General features: G+C 39.6%; 1 protein-coding gene across 1 annotated transcript; it reads left to right on the top strand.

Moving 5' to 3' along the window:
• Positions 1-3,910: 3,910 nt before the first annotated feature.
• LOC137707999 (uncharacterized) lies at positions 3,911-7,761 on the top strand. Its single transcript, XM_068446959.1, has 3 exons — positions 3,911-4,295; positions 6,143-6,380; positions 7,117-7,761. Exons 1-3 carry the CDS (start codon positions 4,002-4,004, stop codon positions 7,266-7,268), a joined length of 684 nt encoding a protein of 227 aa, XP_068303060.1. The 5' UTR covers positions 3,911-4,001; the 3' UTR covers positions 7,269-7,761.
• Positions 7,762-17,970: the final 10,209 nt, after the last annotated feature.

Below are 17,970 nucleotides of genomic sequence, written 5' to 3'. Positions count from 1 at the left end.
TTACTTTAGCAAGACATTATTTGTTTTTTAAGTTAGGACGAATGTTTGATTTCGGATATTTCATGTTTAAGTTATGCATATTTCATTTTCTTTGTTTAAGTTCTAAATGTTTAAACCCTAAAATGTTTACGATATGCATGATCATTAAACTTATATATTTTTCAACATTTGTCATGTGCTCTTATGTGGTTTGCCTTGTTCCTGCAATGGGGAATATTTAGAGGGGTGTCCTTCTAAACAAGGCCAATTCTAATGTTTGTAGAACCTATTAAGGTGCTTGGGGCTTGTTCCCCCACTCGAGAAATCCTGAACTAGGCCATTGATCTCTTCCGAGATAATATCCAAAAAGGAATGGGAAAAATCTCTTTCAAAACCGTCAAGGCCTAGAGCCTTTAAACACCCTATTGGGAACAAATCATCCTTGATCTCGTCATTGCTAATTGGCTTTGTATAATCATTGTTCACCTTCTCTGATATTATTAGGATAACATAGTCAAGGATAGCCCCCCAATCTTGCTAACCCCCAGACATGAACAAGTTGATGAAATGCTCTTCCACTGTCTACCATGTAACATTCGCCTCCTCTATCCATACCCCTTGAATGTTTTGCAATTTTTCAACTGTATTAAATCATCTATTCTATATGGTGGTCTAGTGAAAGAACTTTGAGTTAGAATCCCAACCTGCATCCATTTGATTCGAGACCTAGTTAAAACTTCTTTTCTCTTTCTTTCAATTTGTTAATACACTCTATCAAGGCCTTAATCTGCTCACCATGTTCCTCCCAATTATCATGGAGGCAACCCAAATAATGCATTAGATGATCAATTTCCTCCCTTCCTCTGTTAAATTTTCTTCTACTCCATTTCATCAAATTTTCACTAGAAGAGTTTAATTCTCGTTGCCATTTCTCCAACCATCCACACCTACTTTGAATACTCCAGCTCTCTTCAACAATTTGTTAACTTTTGTGTATATATTCTTGTATTCTTGGGATTCGTAGTTTATTATGATTTTATGTAAATTATTTATTTCCTTAGTGATAGGATTGTAACATCTTATAAATCCATCCTTAACAACAACAACCCACAATTGAAAGGACCAAAATTAAGGACTAAAAATTGAATTGGGGTGTGGGTTTTGCAATTTGCACAATAAAATTTGATGGGTTTGTGGTGAAAATTCGAATGGAGGTGTAGAAAACGGGAAAAATTACAAATTTTAAAGGGGTTTGCATGTGAAACACAACATATACCTATTAAAATTTGGACCAAGAAAAACAAATAATGGATAATAGTGTTCAAATTTGAACAACTTATTAAAAAAAAAAAAAAAAGAGTCATGTTCCGTTCCGCCCATAAAATTGTACCAAACAACAACGGAACATGGGTATTTTAGTCATTTTAATCTTTTGGTTCCGTTCCGTCCATGTGCTACCAAACACAGGACGGAACAACCGTCTTGTTCCGTCCTGCGTGTACCAAACATAACACAGAACATCTGTTCCGTCCCGTCCCGTCTGCGTACCAAACGCTACCTAAAGGTACTACAAGGGCAAATCCCATCGCATCTCTAGCGGATCTAACCTTCCTAATCCTCGAAATGATGCTTGCCTTGTTTGTTATGTTGACGCATGTTACTTATCAAACTTGCACAAGGCAAAATCCCCAAATGGTTATGTCTTTACCGTTAGGGATATCGCAATATCTTGGAGGTCTATGATATGACCTTAGTTGCGAAATCTTCAAATCGTTCCAAGACTCACCTTACTTCACTACGCCACAAGTGAGGCATGGTTAGGAGTTCTTGTTGAGTATATTCGAAGTACTTGCTGTGTTTTCATCCATTGTTGAGTCTCAATGACGATCCATAAAGATTATGCCGTATGTATCAACCCGACCAAGCCATGATACATCAACGAAGTCAACTCCAAGACATATTGCATCTACATCTACATCAGCAAAACACTAGGAGATTGAAGTCATGCAAGCTGATCCCAGACAACCTTGCCGACCTTTACACGACGTCACTACCGAAGTCAACCTTCCAGAAGCTTGTCTGAGGAATTGGTATGCCTAACTATCATATGCAATACTTGTAGTTCTTATTTGGAAACTATGTCAAACTCAGGTGGAGTATCCAGAAGTACACTCACTTGATCTTAATAGACTCTTTTTCCCTACGATTAGAAGCATTTTTCCCACTGGATTTTTGCTACCTAACTAGGTTTTAACGAGGCACCCATCTTGGACTGATCATACCCTTATGAGCTCTTCTACTTGCGTTCAAAAGACGTATAGTTTTGACTTAATGCAACTTCTCACTTTTCTCCTTAGTCTATGGGTTTTTCTCCCACCTTCAGTTTTACCAAAGCAAGGTTTTGTGAGTTTTAATTTTAAGCATTCTTTCGTTGATTTGAGACTCGTATTCGCTCATTATGCCAACGACTTCATCAACTGTACTTGCTTCATCACTGAATACCTGATGCGCCATTTACTTGAGTATTTACACACTCAAGGGGGAGTGTTGCAGTCCTATTAGATTAGGAATGTAATTGTGTAAATCCTAGTATATCTTGGAATATCTCTCATATTCTTATTAGGAGTTGATTACCTATTAAGAGTTGTAATCCTAAAAGTGTAAGGAATTAACCTTCCCTACTACTATAAATAATGACATAATGGAGTGGAATAGAACACACCCACAATTACACATCTCTGTTTTCTCTCTACTATTGCCGCACCCCTCTCTCTATGGCCTTCATAATTGTTCAGTAAATTATGCTTATAACAAATACAAACTTTTCACATTTAATACATATTGTTTTGACCCATTTTCCATAATACCTATAAAATCCCCGATTCGTATTTTAATGTAAAAATAAATAAATATTAAAATTTTAAAAAATTGCCGAAATTTTCAAAGTATTTTTTTTTTTTTAGCAAAGTTGCCTAATAATAAACCTTGGTATTTTTCACATATTATACTAATTTCAAATTTGACTAACTATGATTGGTATTGACTGTGCCTGGTAGTTTGAACTTAGGCCATCTCCAAGCGAAGACTGGTCAAAGGGTTCGTTTTAACTCTCTGGCCCTCCAAGATATTAATATTTTAATGAACAATACATGACCATATTTGCCTCCATCTCCAACCGAGGGCCGAAGGGTCAGATGACTTGTTTTAGCCCTGTCACAAAAAACCATCTCCAACCGAGGGCCAAAGGGTTATAGTATAAAATGTGAAGAATTGAAATAAAATGAGGTAAGACAGTATAAAATAGTGAAAAAAATATGTGAGAAATGGTGTAGGGAAAAATTAGAAATTTAAAAAAACAAAAGAAAAAAAAAAGTGGGCTGTTAAGAAAAAAAAACAAAAAAGTGGGCTGACACCAAAAATTGAAGGCCCTAAAGTGGGCTGAAATAACAAAAACACAAAAAGGGAACCGGGATGGCCAAGTGAAAAGAAAAAAAAAAATCAAAGTGGGCTGGCTGGCTGAAGATGGCTAGCCTTCTGGCCCTCTGGCTCCTTTGACCCGTTCAGATTTCGTGAGGCCCACGAGTCCTCTCGCCTAGTCCTCGGTTGGAGACGATTTTCGGGCTATTTTTAGCCCTCTAACTCTCTGGACCCTTCGGTTGGAGATGGTTTTATGGCTGAATCTTGGGCTTCTTGGATACAGTGTGTGAAATCTGTTCATTACCATTTAATTTGAAAGAACACATTAAACACGTCAAAAATTACTCGGGTTAGTATAGCGGCTCATCCCTTACGAGTAAGGGCAGAACTGTCCTTTTAAAAAGAAAGCAAAATCTTCCCGGTAATTTCCGATCGTTCGGCCTTGAGACGCGCACGTAGCGCCTCCAGCGGCCACCCATCAAGTCAACCACCTGCAACATTATTATCATCACAAACAGCATTATTCCTCCAACTGCCAATATCGCTAATCGCCAAATTAGAGTTACATCATTCCTTGCTCAGTGAACTGTCCGTTCAGTCCCCCAATGGCGGAGCCGTACGGAACCAACGGCGGAGTCCACGTGGCCGTCATCGACAACGACGGCGAGGTCCACACCAAACGGGAGGAGACTCTCTACAGCGTTTTCCACCGTCTGATCATTGAGATCCTCTTCCCCGGCTCCACCAGTGCCGGCGCTGCTGCTCCGCTGTTTCACCGGATCAAAACCTCCCTAGCCAAGAACGTTCCGCTGCTTCGCGAAGCTTCTAGAAACAGTGGGCGGAACGTTCTTTTGTGGACTCGGAGGGGGAGTCCTCTCCGTGCACTTCTGGTCATCTCTGTGAGTATTGTCGGTGACCTTAGCTCTTGAACTACTTGTACCTTGCGCTTTATCTAGTTGTACGTTGCAATCTAGGAGAAGATAGAGTTTGATTTTTTTGTTTTCAGAGCTCTGCGTGCTTATGAAGGTTGTACATTTTGCATCTGGGGTTTGTACAGTGCTATAAAGACAACAGATTGTTTAGCTCTCGAAATAACATTTGTTTTGTTTCAGCGAAAGTTTTACTATGCTCCGGTGTATGGTATGCACTAAACCAGTGGAGGGTTGGATGTGCATCAAACGGGTTCAATGGCCAAGGATCTTGGTGTTTAGTATGGTCCCGTGCATACTAGAAAATCCATTGTTTCAGTTATGGGATGTTAGGTGGAATGTGTTTGGTATGTTTTATGGATGTTGATGTTTATTTTGGTGATTGAATCAAATTACGTTCTTTGTCAAAGGTTTCGTGGTTTTGGTCAATTAAATTAGTTTGAGTTAGTTGAAAGGAACAGGGGCAATGATGTTTCATAACTATGGTGGCGGAATTCAGCTGCATCAAAATTTGTCAGGTCAATTCATCAATGGGACACAAGAAAAAGCTCATGGATTTGGAGTCCCGCTGGGCATTCTGCACTACATTGGGTTCACATTGTATGGAGTTTTGCTTACGAGGGAATTAGGGATAGGGGTAGGAGTTGGTCTTGTTAGTGTCTTTCTCCCCATTGGTCTGTGATATGTACAAATGCCTATGAATGTATTATGTCTCGATTATCTGCTGCTTTATTGTCCCATTGCATTGACCATGTATATTATGGTGATGGGGGAGCACATCAGTAGGGATACTTCTGTTTCTTGTGTTTCCTTATCGGGTGGAAGAGGAACCAAATATCAAGTTCCTTCTTGTTGAAGCGCTGTAAACCTCTGCCACTGCAGCTGTCCATTCAGGGATTTAAAAACCACAGAAAAGGTAGATTCAGTAGTAGGTGATGATTGCATTGATGAACAGTGCATTAGAAACCATAACCGTTTTCTTAGAGATGCCAGATTTGGATCTCATTTGCATAGGATGATGATTGAAGACAAAAAGGAGAGGAAACAAATGCCCCACGAGGGCAGCACGTAGAATAGAGGAAGAAGACTTAGAAGAATAAGAAGAAACATAAAGTAGAATAGAAGTAGAAGAATGTATTGTAGTTAAAAAATTCAAGGAAATTCGAAGGAGTGAATACTTTTTTGGGGAAAAAGTTACCTGTAAGAATATCCCTTTTTGAATATGTGCTCAGTCAGGATCAACGTACTGAGATATTTCCCGGTTGTTTGGCTTCTGCTAGATTTCTTCTTTCGCACACCAAGTTTGAGGGGGCATGATAGACAACAGAGTTCACTGTATGATAGCTCAATTGTACTAGTTGTGTTAGTCTTAGTACCGTTGTAAAGAGCAAACGTCTATTATTGTGCCGGCAGCATCTGCCTTTTTACCTCTTTTGTATTTACTTTTTATAGGCTACAGACCAGCTATTCTTGTGAATGATAAATCTGTTTCCATCATCAGATAAATTCATCTTTTATTAGCTTCTTAGTTGTTTGGTATATGTTGAGTAATGATAATTTTTCTTTTAATTAAGCCTACTTTTCCGTGCAATTTTCTATATCATGGATCTAAGACATTATGTTTAATATGTCTTCATGAATAATAACTAATCACCAAAGAAAATGCACTTTTGCTCAAATTTTTTGTCTTATTGTTCCAATTTTCAATTGCTGTGATTCGAACAAGTCTAATTTTACAGTTTGACTATTGATGATTGATATTATTATAGATCATTTCGAGGAGACACTTGAGTTAATAACTGATTCTTTTGATGCAGGTTGGCACAATTACTGCTGTTGCCTTGACAGGATTGCTTGTCTTCATGCTTTTCTTCGTGGCAGCAACTTTCAATGCCGTTGTTATTTCTCTCCTACTGTCTTTGGCAGCTGCCGGAGGATTCTTGGCCATTTTCTTTGCCTGTGTAACAGCTATATACATTGGAGCATTATCAGTGGCTGTTTTTGTTATTTCTGCCACAACAATAACTGCAATGGGAGCTGTTCTGTTAACTACAGGTAGGACGGGATTAAAAATTAACCATTACTTCTGCTAATTCTCTCTAGTTTTTAATACTTACCAACAAACAAACCACACACACCCCCCCCCCCCCCCCCCCCCCCAAAAAAAAAATATCGAAGAACAACCTATATCGTCTAAAAGTGTCGTATAACGCATTTACCACTATAGTGGTGGTAGCTTTCTAAATTTGCAACAATTATACTTATCAGGTCTACTAATACATATAGATGAGAAAGTAAGTAATAAGTTTATGAAAAGAAATTTCCATTCAAAATTAACTGACCCTAAGGCAAAGATAGTGTGTAAGGTTTCAGGGGTCTTTGTCTCTGTTCTTTGTGATTATTTAGGGGTCCTAGTTGTTGCCTTTCTATTGGTTCTGTTGAAGTGTTTGCATGCCCCATGGTTAATTGTATGACCTTGCAATCAGGTTGCTATTCTCTCTGATTAAATATACACCACAGTAACATTTGATCAAGAGACAAACAATTAGTCTATGTACTTAAGAAAGACCAAGCTACTGACCGCAATTAACTTTTTGCCACTTGATTTTCTGTATGCTACATTATTTGAATATATGTGCACTTGTTACCGGAAATTCTGGGCTTTGTATCAAATTCATGGCCTGTATAATACAGTTCATTGATGGCTGATCAATCTATATTTTGAATTGTCTATTATTCCACTTCCCATTGAGTCAAGGTTCTTATCATGTTTCTTTGTTCCCCTAATTAGGTTGGATTGGATTCTTTTGGATCGTGTTGCTGGCAACAAAGAAATCTCTGGGCCTTGCTAAGAAGTCATTCGATGCGACTGGTTCAGCGCTTGCAGCTTACTCTTATACTAGGCGTGCTCGCCATCATTCAGCAATCGATAAGGTAGATTGAAGAATAATAAAAAAATAAAGTGTCCGATTGAAGCATATGCCAGGTTTCCAGACCCTTGTTGAGATATATGACAATGTCGTTTATTATCTACAGTTTGATGCATATTTGTTGGATTATTGTTAAGGCAAGGTAGGCGGGGTATTGTATAGGTTTTCCCAAGTTTGTCTATTTTCTTGTCCATATAAAACTACTATATATCGGCCTCTTTTGTATAATATATGTGTTGCAGATGTTAAATTGCACAGAACATAGGCATAATGCCGTATATATTAAACACAACCACTCTTCCCTCGAGGAGTTGTGATCTGTTCATGTATATAGCAATCTGCAGCTGCAGTCATTTATGTTGGCTTGAGGTGATCTGTAAAGATTCTAGAACTCCCTTTTTTTGGTAAGAAAAAGATTGTATATTTCTTTCCTTGTGAGATTAGGCATTGTATATGTATATATGCTGTAACCAAAGGTTAATAAAAAGCAAGTATTTTTTGGTGTATGTTTCTACTTGGCATATGAGCCTTGTGCGATTCTAACCCTGACCCTAATTACCTGCACGGCTGTGATCCTGCTGCTGCTTCAAAGTACAAACTGCCGTGCATGCTGTATCTGCTGTACCAGTGCCCGGCTGTGCTTGACTGCTGCTGCTGCTTTCCTTTGTCAAGATGGTGAACTTTTCAGAGCTAAGTTCGGGAAAAGTTGAAAGAAGGGATCATTGGTTCAACAAATAGTTATGTATTGAATTCAGTTGTGACCCAGAGTGATGCTTCGCCGTGCCTAGTGCAATGAAATTGAGTGGATCAAATTATCCTCTTTGACCAAAGGTATTAGAGATGCATATGCAGGACATGGTAAGAAGGGGTTCTTGACGGGGAGTGTTAAGGAACCTAGTGAAGGAAGTGTTGATTTCGAGACATTGGAGACTGGGAATGCCATTGTAAATGATGTTTAATTAACTCTGTAAAGCCGACTCTCATGGGTGATTCATGGGTTTTTTCATTCACCTTCGAACTGCCAAAGAAGTGTGGGAGGAGGTTGCTCGAACTCACTGTGACGGCTCTGATGCATCCCACATTTATGAGTAGAAGGTTAAATCCTTTAGACTTTGACAGGAGGGACGTCCAGTTGGTATGCGACATCAAATCTGTGTGGCAAGAGTTGGATCAACAAAGGCTGATCAAGATGGAATGTGCAAAACATTTGAAGACTTTGGAGGAGGAGATTCAATTAGACCATGTGTCTGCTTTCCTGGCGGGCCTTGACGATGTATTCAATGAAATTCGAAGTGATATCCTGCGAACTCAACCCTGGTGTTTTATATTGTCCATCGTGAAGCACAACGCCAAGCCACCATTATGGGTGAAAGTAGTGCTGCAGTGGCAGCAGCCAAGGAGGAGTTGTCGTGGCCATGGTGTCTCAGCCAAATGCAAATCCTCGTGCCAATGGACCTTCAAATTCCTCTTTGAATTCTCGTACATTTTCTTGAGAAAACAAAGATGATTTGAAGTGTACCTATTATTGAAAAGCATCATTTGGGTATATATCCTAATCAGGTGCCTGTTGATAAGGGTAGATCTTAAACGCTTGTAGGGCAATTAATTTAATGTCGGAAATAGGTTGCGAATCAAATGTCTAATTTACCCTTTAAAGTTAACTCCATACAATATTTCTTCGAAGAAAATAAGTCCTTAAATTATGAAAAACTACCGGTCTACTCTCTAAAGTGTATCACATGCAAGTCACATGAATTAAATTGACAAAAAAGTGAATAAAATGGCTTCAAATTTGATATTAGGGATGTAAATTGATTGGTTTCTTTCCGAAAAAATAGTTTAGCAACCTAATTTTCACACAGATTATAATTTAGAAACTAAATCGACATTTTACTCAAGTGTATACACAACATTTCAAAAGGTATTTTTTATTATAAAGTGAAAATGTTGTTGTAACCTATTTTATCTAACAAAGGGAATAGGCCTGGCGGCAAGGGTAGAGAAATTGAGAGATATGTGTTTGTAGAATTGTAAGGGAATGTGTGTGTTATCCCTCCTACATTGTGCCTTTATTTATAGTAGTAAAAGGAGAGAAGATATTCCTTCATCCCCAAGTAATACAAGTTGTAATAAGAAATGATAACTAGAATCAAATCTAATCTAGGATTTACATAATCACACTTAAACTAGGAAAGTTTACAACATTGCCCCTTGAGTGTGTAAATACTCAAGGTAGATTCAGCATCATGCAGAAGTTGAGAAAGTCGACTCGTCGGCACTGATTCTAAGGAACAACGCTTGTTCTCAATAAGGTAGGATACTCCCTCTGAGTTTGACACAATTCCAAAGAGAAATAGCAAAGTTACAACTCAGAAAGTTTACGCATACCAATTCCATGAACAAGCTTCTGAAATGTCGTCTTCGGTAGTGATTGGTGAAGAGGTCAGCCAGATTGTCTTGTGAACGAATTTGCGTGAGTTCAATCTTCTGATGCTCTTGTTATTAATGTGAAGAAAAAAAAAAAAGAACTTTGGTGCAATGTGCTTGGTGTTGTCTCCTTTCATGTAACCCTTCTTGAGTTGTTCGATGCATGATGCGTTGTCTTCAAAAATCATCGTCGGGATAAAGATCGCATAAGCTTCGAATATGGCCTATTACTACTCTCAACCAAAAGCATTCCCGAGTTGCTTCATGTAAGGTGAGAATTTCAGCATGGTTAGACGAAGTGGCAACTAAGGTCTGTTTAGTTGACCTTCAAGAGATTGCGATAACTCCAACGGTAAAGACATAACTCATTTAAGAACGCGCCTTGTGCGGATCAGATAAGTATCCTACGTCAGCATAACTAAAAAGACGAGAATCGACTCAAGAAGCAAAGGGTGCGGCATCACTCGAGGATCCATAGGGATAGAACAAGCCCAAATCCGTAGTATCCTTAAGGTAACAGAAAATGTCTTTCATGCCAGTCCAGTGTCTGCGTGTTGGTGCATTACTGTATCTTGCCAAAAGATTAACAGTGAAGGAGATGTCGGGTCTAGTGCATTGAGCTAAGTACAATAAAGCGCATATCGCACTTACATAAGGAACTTCAGGCTCCAAAATATCTTCATCATCCTCCTTTGGACGGAAGGGATCTCGTTTTGCATCTAGCGATCGAACAACTATAGGAGTACTCGAAGACTTCAATTTATCCTCATTAAAGCGGCACAACACCTTCTGGGTGTAGTTCGATTGATGTACTAGGATTTCATCCGAACAATGCTCTATCTCGAGACCAAGATAGTATCGAGTCTTACCTAGATCTTTTATCTCAAATTTCGACTTCAAGTGCACGGCAGTTCTTGCAAGCTCTTCAGGAGTTCCGATAAGGTTTATATCATCAACATATATTGCAACAATCGCAAATCCGGAATGTGACTTCTTAATGACCACACAAGGGCATAGTTCGTTGTTCACATATCCCTGACTAGTCAAATACTCACTCAGACGGTTATACCACATTCTTCCAAATTGCTTCAAACTGTAGAGTGAACGTTTTAGCCGAATTGAGAACGTGTTCCAGGGTTTGGAAGTATTTGAACCAGTCATTGTAAGTCCTTCGGGAACTTTCATACAAATTTTCGTGTCAAGATCCCCATAGAGATATGCAGTTACTACGTTCATCAGCTGCATATCCAGTTTTCCGAAAACTACCAAACTGATAAAGTAGCGAAAAGTAATCACATCCATAACGGGTGAGTAAGTTTCATCATAGTCAATCCTGGGGTGTTGTGACAAGCCTTGTGCAATAAGACGAGCTTTGTAATGCATAATTTCATTTTTTTCATTACGATTCCGAACGAAAACCCACTTGTAACCAACGAGCTTCACATGTGGAGGAGTAGGAGCTACAGGTCCAAACACCTTACGTTTCGCAAGCGAATCAAGTTCAACTTTGATTGCTTGTTTCCAATTTGATCAATTTGTTCTATGTCAACATTCATCAATGGAATGTTGTTCAATGTCATCACTCAGCATGATCTCAATAGGTACTGCAAATGTTAATGCATCGTCGACAATCATCTCACTTCTACGCCACACATCATCTAAGCTAGCATAATAAACCGAAATCTCACGATTCTCGAAATGAGGATTTGTCTCTTCAAGGATGCTTTCATAATCTAGAATTTCCTCATGAGTTGGATAAAATGAATAAGTGATAATTGGATTCACTGTAGGCTCTTCGGGACCTTGTGTCATGGATTTCCTCTTCTAGGGGTGTGAATCCTTTAAACTAAGAGGTCTGCCACATTTTTGTGTAGGGGCAGATGATTGGCTAACCGTTAATATACGTAGATCACCAATATTGGTATCCTAGGCCTCCAGGAGGGAAGTCCGTTATACATTTGGTACATCCATCTTTGCAGGCATATTCGCAGGTGGAATATGTGATCTTGTCACGCGTGTTAGTCGGTGAAAGCATCTGGCATGCTCTAAGCTATGCTTTGGAGATCTAATATGCGTTATACTTCAATTTCAGACTGAGCGGTGCGGGGATCTAAATGAGACAAAGTGGGGGTCGTCCACGATAATTATCGTTGTTTTTCAAGAACGTTGACGTTCTTATCTCCCCCTAACGACGGGAAGAATGTCCCATAAAAGTGACAATCCGCGAAATGAGTGGTAAACAGATCATCTTTCAAAGGTTCTAAGTAACAAATAATCGAAGGAGAATCATTTCCGACATAGATTCTCATCCTTCGCTGAGGCCCCATTTTTGTACGTAAAGGCGACGAGATCAGCACATATACCGCACAACCAAAAACGAGCAGATGCAATATGTCGAGTTTATATCCGGTAACTAATTGAAGGGCACTAAATGGTTGTGTCACAACAGGTCTCAGGCGGACCAACTTTGCTGTGTGGAATATTACATGGCCCCAAGCAGTGATCGGGAACTTGGTACGTATGACCAACGATCGAACAATCATTTGTAAGCGCTTAATGAAAACCTTTACCAGGTCATTTTGGGTATGAACATGAGGTACATGATGTTCAACTTCAACCCCAACCAACATGCAATAGTCATGAAAAGTTTTAGATGTGAATTCTCCAGCATTATCTAATCGAATAGATTTGGTCAGATAATCAGGGTGGTGAGTATTGAGCTTGATAACCAAAGCTAACAGTTTGGAGAATGCAGCGTTCCTTATGGATAACAAGAACACGTGTGACCAACATATGGAAGCATTAACCAAAATCATAAACCATCTAAATGGTCAGCAGGAAAGGTGAATCGGTCCACAAATGTCCCCTTGAATCTGTTGTAGAAAAATGGGAGGATTCGAACGAATCTTGCCATAAATAGGCTAAGTAATAAGCTTTCCCATGGAACATGTTTGACATGCGATTCCTTCGATCGAACCTAAACTTTGGGTAAGTGGATGCCCGTGTGATGATTTTAGGATACGACACATGGCTATTCGTCCAGGATGTTTCAAACAATCATGCCAAAGTTTAATTTCATGCACGATCTCAGTAGTAGGGCCGGCTACATAGTGGCATTTTATGGGGCATATGGTCGCAGTATACAGACCACTCGGGATACGCCATCTTCTTTAGAATACGCTTTTGGGCATATTTGTAGGAAGTTATGCATAGAAATTCAACTCTGTTTTCTACGTGGGTTTCAACATGGTAATTGTTATCTCCAATGTCCTTGAAACTCAACAACGTTCTTCCAGAACGTGGAGATAGAGTGCCTCAGCAATGGTCAAGATTGTACCATTTGACAACATTATACGTGCCTTACTGTATCATTTTAACAAGTTGGATGGGCCTGAGAAGGTTGTCAAAGGTGCATTTTTAGGTATGAAGTTAGTGAAATAGATGCGTTCACGCAAAACTGTGTGCGTGGTTGCATTATCTTCCAGACAACTAACTTCCCCACTAGTCATACCTAGAATGAAAAATTAATTTGAATCCGTCACATGAAAGTTCTAAAAGCAAATATCAATTCAAAATAATTTCATTTATTCAAGGATGGTTAAAACTTAATATCCAAAAACAAATCACCAACAAATAATCCAAACATAAAGGAAAATTGTTCAAAAATTAACCAAAAACAAAGGAGGGGTTCGGCCACTAGGTGGAATTCAGCCCCATTGTCTTATTTCAGCTAAAAAATAAGTTTATGTCTAAGATTCTAATCTTCCATAGGGGTGGTATCCTCTTGAAAGTCAGAAAACCTCCATTTTTGTAGGCTCCTGTTCATCTACTTGCACGAAGTTTGATTCAAACTTTTTACAACGAGAATGATATTCATTTACAACCTTCTTGGGAGCTCGGTAAACACGGGACCAATGGTCCTTTGAACCACAGTGATAACACGTATCCGCATCCATGGTTTCAGGTGCTTTGCCTTTATTCTTAAAGTTCGGGGCCTTAGGAGCGAGGTTTGGGTGCTCCTGAGCTTTGTTTCTTCCCTTAGATGGGCTTTAACTTTGTTGACCTTAGCGGGGTGGCTTCTAGCCGCCCCTAGCACGCCTATTTTGGAATTTTGGGTGTTGGTTGGTGCTATAATGTGCTTCAAGCACAGCAGTCACCCCAGTAGGTCGAGCTTGATAATTCCTCATCAACAACTGGTTCTGCTTTTCAGCAATAAGTAAAACAGAGATCAAATCCAAGAACTTAGTGAACTTCTGAGCTCTATATTATTGCAGCAGGACAATATTAGAAGTAGAAAAGGTCGAATAGATTTTCTCTAGGAGATCTTCTTCAGTCAAAGTTTTGTTACAAAACTTAAGAAGTGATCGGATTCAACAAACTTCATAATTATATTCATTCACAGACTTAAAGTCTTGGAAGTGCAAATGCTGCCAGTCATATCTTGCTCCAGGCAAGAATATGTCTTTTTGGTGATCAAAACGAGCAACTAAAGCGACCTATAGGGCACGTGGATCCTCCTCAGCAAGATACTCAGTTTGCAGAGCGTCATGGATATGTCTTTGGATGAAGATCATAGCAGTGGCTTTTTCAGCTTCGCCAATAGGGTTGTCTGTCTTTTCTTCAATAGCGGGATGCAAGTTCTTTGCAGTGAGGTGGAGCTTCACATCTTGGACCCACTTGAGATAGTTTCTTCCAAAGACCTCTAAAGTGGTGAAGTTGAGTTTGTTCAAATTCAATACGTTCTTATCACAAAATAGATGGACAAGATGTGGTTAGTGTAATGGAGAAAAAATCAATCCATTCACATAGGAGTAGAACATATAAGTTCTACTAGACATGTATTGGTTTAATTTTGCATGAAAAAACTTAGGGTTTTCATTGGTGATGTTTTTAAATGAAAACTTCAGGTTTTCAAACAAGGCATGTTTTTAAGAAACTTCAGGTTTCGAAATAATTATGAACTTCAAGTTCATATATTCCTGCAGGCAAACACAAATATATATACATAAATATGCAACAAGAATATGCAAAAATAGAACTTTTAGGTCTATAATTATAATTGAATTAATTATTCGGACTTCGGGCCAAATTAAAGTGTGGGTGAAAAAAATATAAAACTCATTGGGCCTAAAATAATTAGGAAAAAAAAACTTGGGGCCCAAAAGAAAAAAAAAACTAAGCCCACAGGTGGCTTAAGAAAATGTGTGCCATGCATTCCAGGCCCTAGAGTGGGTTGGGTGTGGTCTCGGGTGGGACTGCAGGCCCATGAGGAGGACCGGCCAGGGAAATGGGCTGCTGTAGGCAAACCCAAAAAACTAAACAAAATAAAAATTTCATACGGGACGCTTTAGGCAAGCCCAAAAAATATTAGGTTTTTTTTTTCTTTACAAGCTGGGGGAAACATTTGGGCCCATAGGAGGACGCGATCTAGTACGTTGCAGTGTTTGGGAACACCATAGCCCTTGGGCTGGTGTCTCACGTGGGCCGAGCCAAAGGGTTTTAGGTCACTACAGGTGGGCCCAAAGAAAAGGAAAACAGGCTGAGAGAATGAGCCTACGAGGGCTCGGGTTAGGTCCAAACGGCAACCCAGCCATAACTGGGTGTGTTCATCGAGAAAGAAAGCCAGCGCCACCTTTTCAAGTGGCTATGCTTTGGGATAATGGTGATCGGGGTAAGTTTATAGGTCGTGGGGAGACCTCGAATATAAACAAAGATTTGAAAAACAATCTCGACATTCTTTGTAAAACCCTAGAAATTCGAATCGGGTTTTCAAAAAATCCGATAAGATTCAATCAAATCTTGGTTAATCGATGTCGAAGACGAGCTTCAGGCTGTCAAACATGGTGACCCGAGGTATAAAGATGGGATGTAGGCTCATCCCATCCTGCGATGGCGGAGACGCTGTGGAAGGTGTCGGGGTTTCTAGGTTTCAACCTAGAGTCCGCGGCTCAGGCTTGGTGACTCGGTGCTTGGCTTGGTTCAAGGCGCAGGGTTATGGGTTCGAAGAACCCAGATCGTGATTCTCGATTTCTCTTTGGTTCAAGGTGCGAGCTTATGGGTTTCCCTGTTTGTAGTCGTTGGATCAAATTTCAATGGTCCGGATTTGTTGATTTCAATGTTATCTTGGGCATGGATTGGTTAGATTACAATCATGCCATGTTGAATTGTCACCAAAAAGTTGTTACATTCCATTGACTAGGCATGCCGATTGTAACTTTTGTTGACAAACGCAGTGGTCTAAAACACGGAGTTATCTCTGCCGTAAGGGCGAAACGGATGTTGAGGAAGGGTTATTAAGGCTACTTAGCTCATTTAGTGATGACTAAGGAGACTTATGCTCGTGTGGAAGATATTCAGGTAGTCAGGCATTTTCCTGATGTTTTTCCTGACGATTTACCTAGCCTACCACCGAATCGTGAAATGGAGTTCACCATCGACCTAATTCCAGGTACTGATCCTATTTCTCTAACTCCTTATCGTATAGCTCCTGCAGAGTTGAGGAAATCAAAAACCCAATTGCAAGAACTTATTGATAAGGGTTTATTCAGCCGAGCACTTCCCCTTGGGGAGCTCCAGTATTGTTGGTGAGGAAGAAAAACGAAACGTTGAGGCTATGTATCGATTACTGATAGCTAAAACGGGTGACGATTAAAAATTGTTATTCGTTCCCTCGTATCGATGACCTTTTTGATCAGCTTCATGGTTCTTGTGTTTTCTTGAAAATAGATCTAAGGTCCAATTATTATCAATTGAAGATCAGAAATGATGATGTTCCGAAAACATCCTTCCGAACTCGATATTGTCATTATAAGTTTCTTGTGATGCCATTCGGGTTAACTAATGCTCAAGCAGGCTTTATGGACCTGATGAATCGGGTATTCCGCCTGTATCTTAACAGGTTCGTAATTGCCTTCATCGATGACATTCTGGTGTACTCTAAGAGCGAGGCTGACCATGTTAGACATTTACATATGGTTTTAAAGAAGCTAAGGGAGAATCAATTGTACTCTAAATTCAGTAAATGCCAGTTCTAGCATGATCAAGTGGCATTCTTGGGACACGTGATATCAGCTCAGGGTGTTCTTGTGGATCCTCAGAAAGTAGCAGCAGTGGAAAACTGGGAGCAACCTCAGACTGTCACTAAAGTACCGAGTTTTCTTGGTCTTGCTGGCTACTATCGATGCTTTGTGAAAGATTTCTCAGCCATAGCCTTGCCTCTGACAAGGTTGACTAGGAAAGGAATTAATTTTGAATGGAATGATGATTATGAGCGAAGTTTTCAACATTTGAAATATTGTCTCACTCATGCACTTGTTTTGGCACTTCCCAATGACAATGGGAATTTTGAGATCCACACTGACGCCTCTCTGAATGGTCTAGGCTGTGTATTGATGCGGCATGGAAAGGTGATCATGTATGCTTCATGACAATTAAAGCCTCATGAGATGAATTACCCTACTCATTATCTCGAATTGGCATCTATTGTTTTCGCTTTGAAAATTTGGCGGCATTATCTTTATGGGGAAACATGTCAAATCTTCACTGACCATAAAAGCATCAAGTATATCTTTACTCAAAAAGAACTTAATCTTCAGTAACGTAGATGGATGTAATTGATTAGCGATTATGACTACACCACTGAATATCACCCTGGTCGTGTAAATAATGTAGCAATGCTCTCAGCAGAAAATCTCACAGTCGACTCAATGCTTTTTATGCATGTTGTGTTCGTCTTCTCACCGACCTAAGATCTACTGCGGTAGTTTTGGGAATGGATCACTAGGGAGCTCTACTTGCCAACTTTCAAGTCAGACTAGTTTTGTTGGATTGTGTTCTCGAGGCTTAGATGAATGACTCAGATCCCAAAAGCTAAAACAGGTAGTGTCGAACGGCAATAGAAGAGATCCCAGGATTCGAAGGCTTGATGGTATACTTATGCAAGGCAATCAAATGTATATACCGAAGGTGAAAGAACTGAAGAAAGAAATACTTGATGAGACACATATTTCAGCTTATGCGATGCATCCCAAGAGTACTAAAATGTATCATATTATCCGACCTTTCTACTATTGGCCATGAATGAAAAGAGAAATTACGGAGTACATGAGTCGTTGTCCTGTCTATCAGCAAGTCAAAGTAGAAAGAAAGAAACCATTTGGGTTGCTACAACCACTTCCCATACAATGGAAATAGGAAGATATCACAATGGATTTCGTTGACAAGCTGCCTCATACATGAAATGGCTATGACGGTATCTGGGTGATTGTAGATCGGCTTACCAAATCAAC

This window comes from Pyrus communis, chromosome 11 (assembly GCF_963583255.1).
Source record: "Pyrus communis chromosome 11, drPyrComm1.1, whole genome shotgun sequence".
Taxonomy (NCBI): domain Eukaryota; kingdom Viridiplantae; phylum Streptophyta; class Magnoliopsida; order Rosales; family Rosaceae; genus Pyrus; species Pyrus communis.
Note: the sequence above shows the minus strand (reverse complement) of the source record. Positions and strands in the feature narration are given on the sequence as shown.

What these genes read in the sequence shown, in the direction of transcription:
- LOC137707999 (XM_068446959.1), top strand. Translation starts at nt 4,002, where the DNA reads ATGGCGGAGCCGTACGGAACCAACGGCGGAGTCCACGTGGCCGTCATC. An exon ending in GTGCACTTCTGGTCATCTCT is followed by an intron (nt 4,296 to 6,142) that starts GTGAGTATTGTC and finishes CTTTTGATGCAG; the next exon opens with GTTGGCACAATTACTGCTGT. An exon ending in AGCTGTTCTGTTAACTACAG is followed by an intron (nt 6,381 to 7,116) that starts GTAGGACGGGAT and finishes TCCCCTAATTAG; the next exon opens with GTTGGATTGGATTCTTTTGG.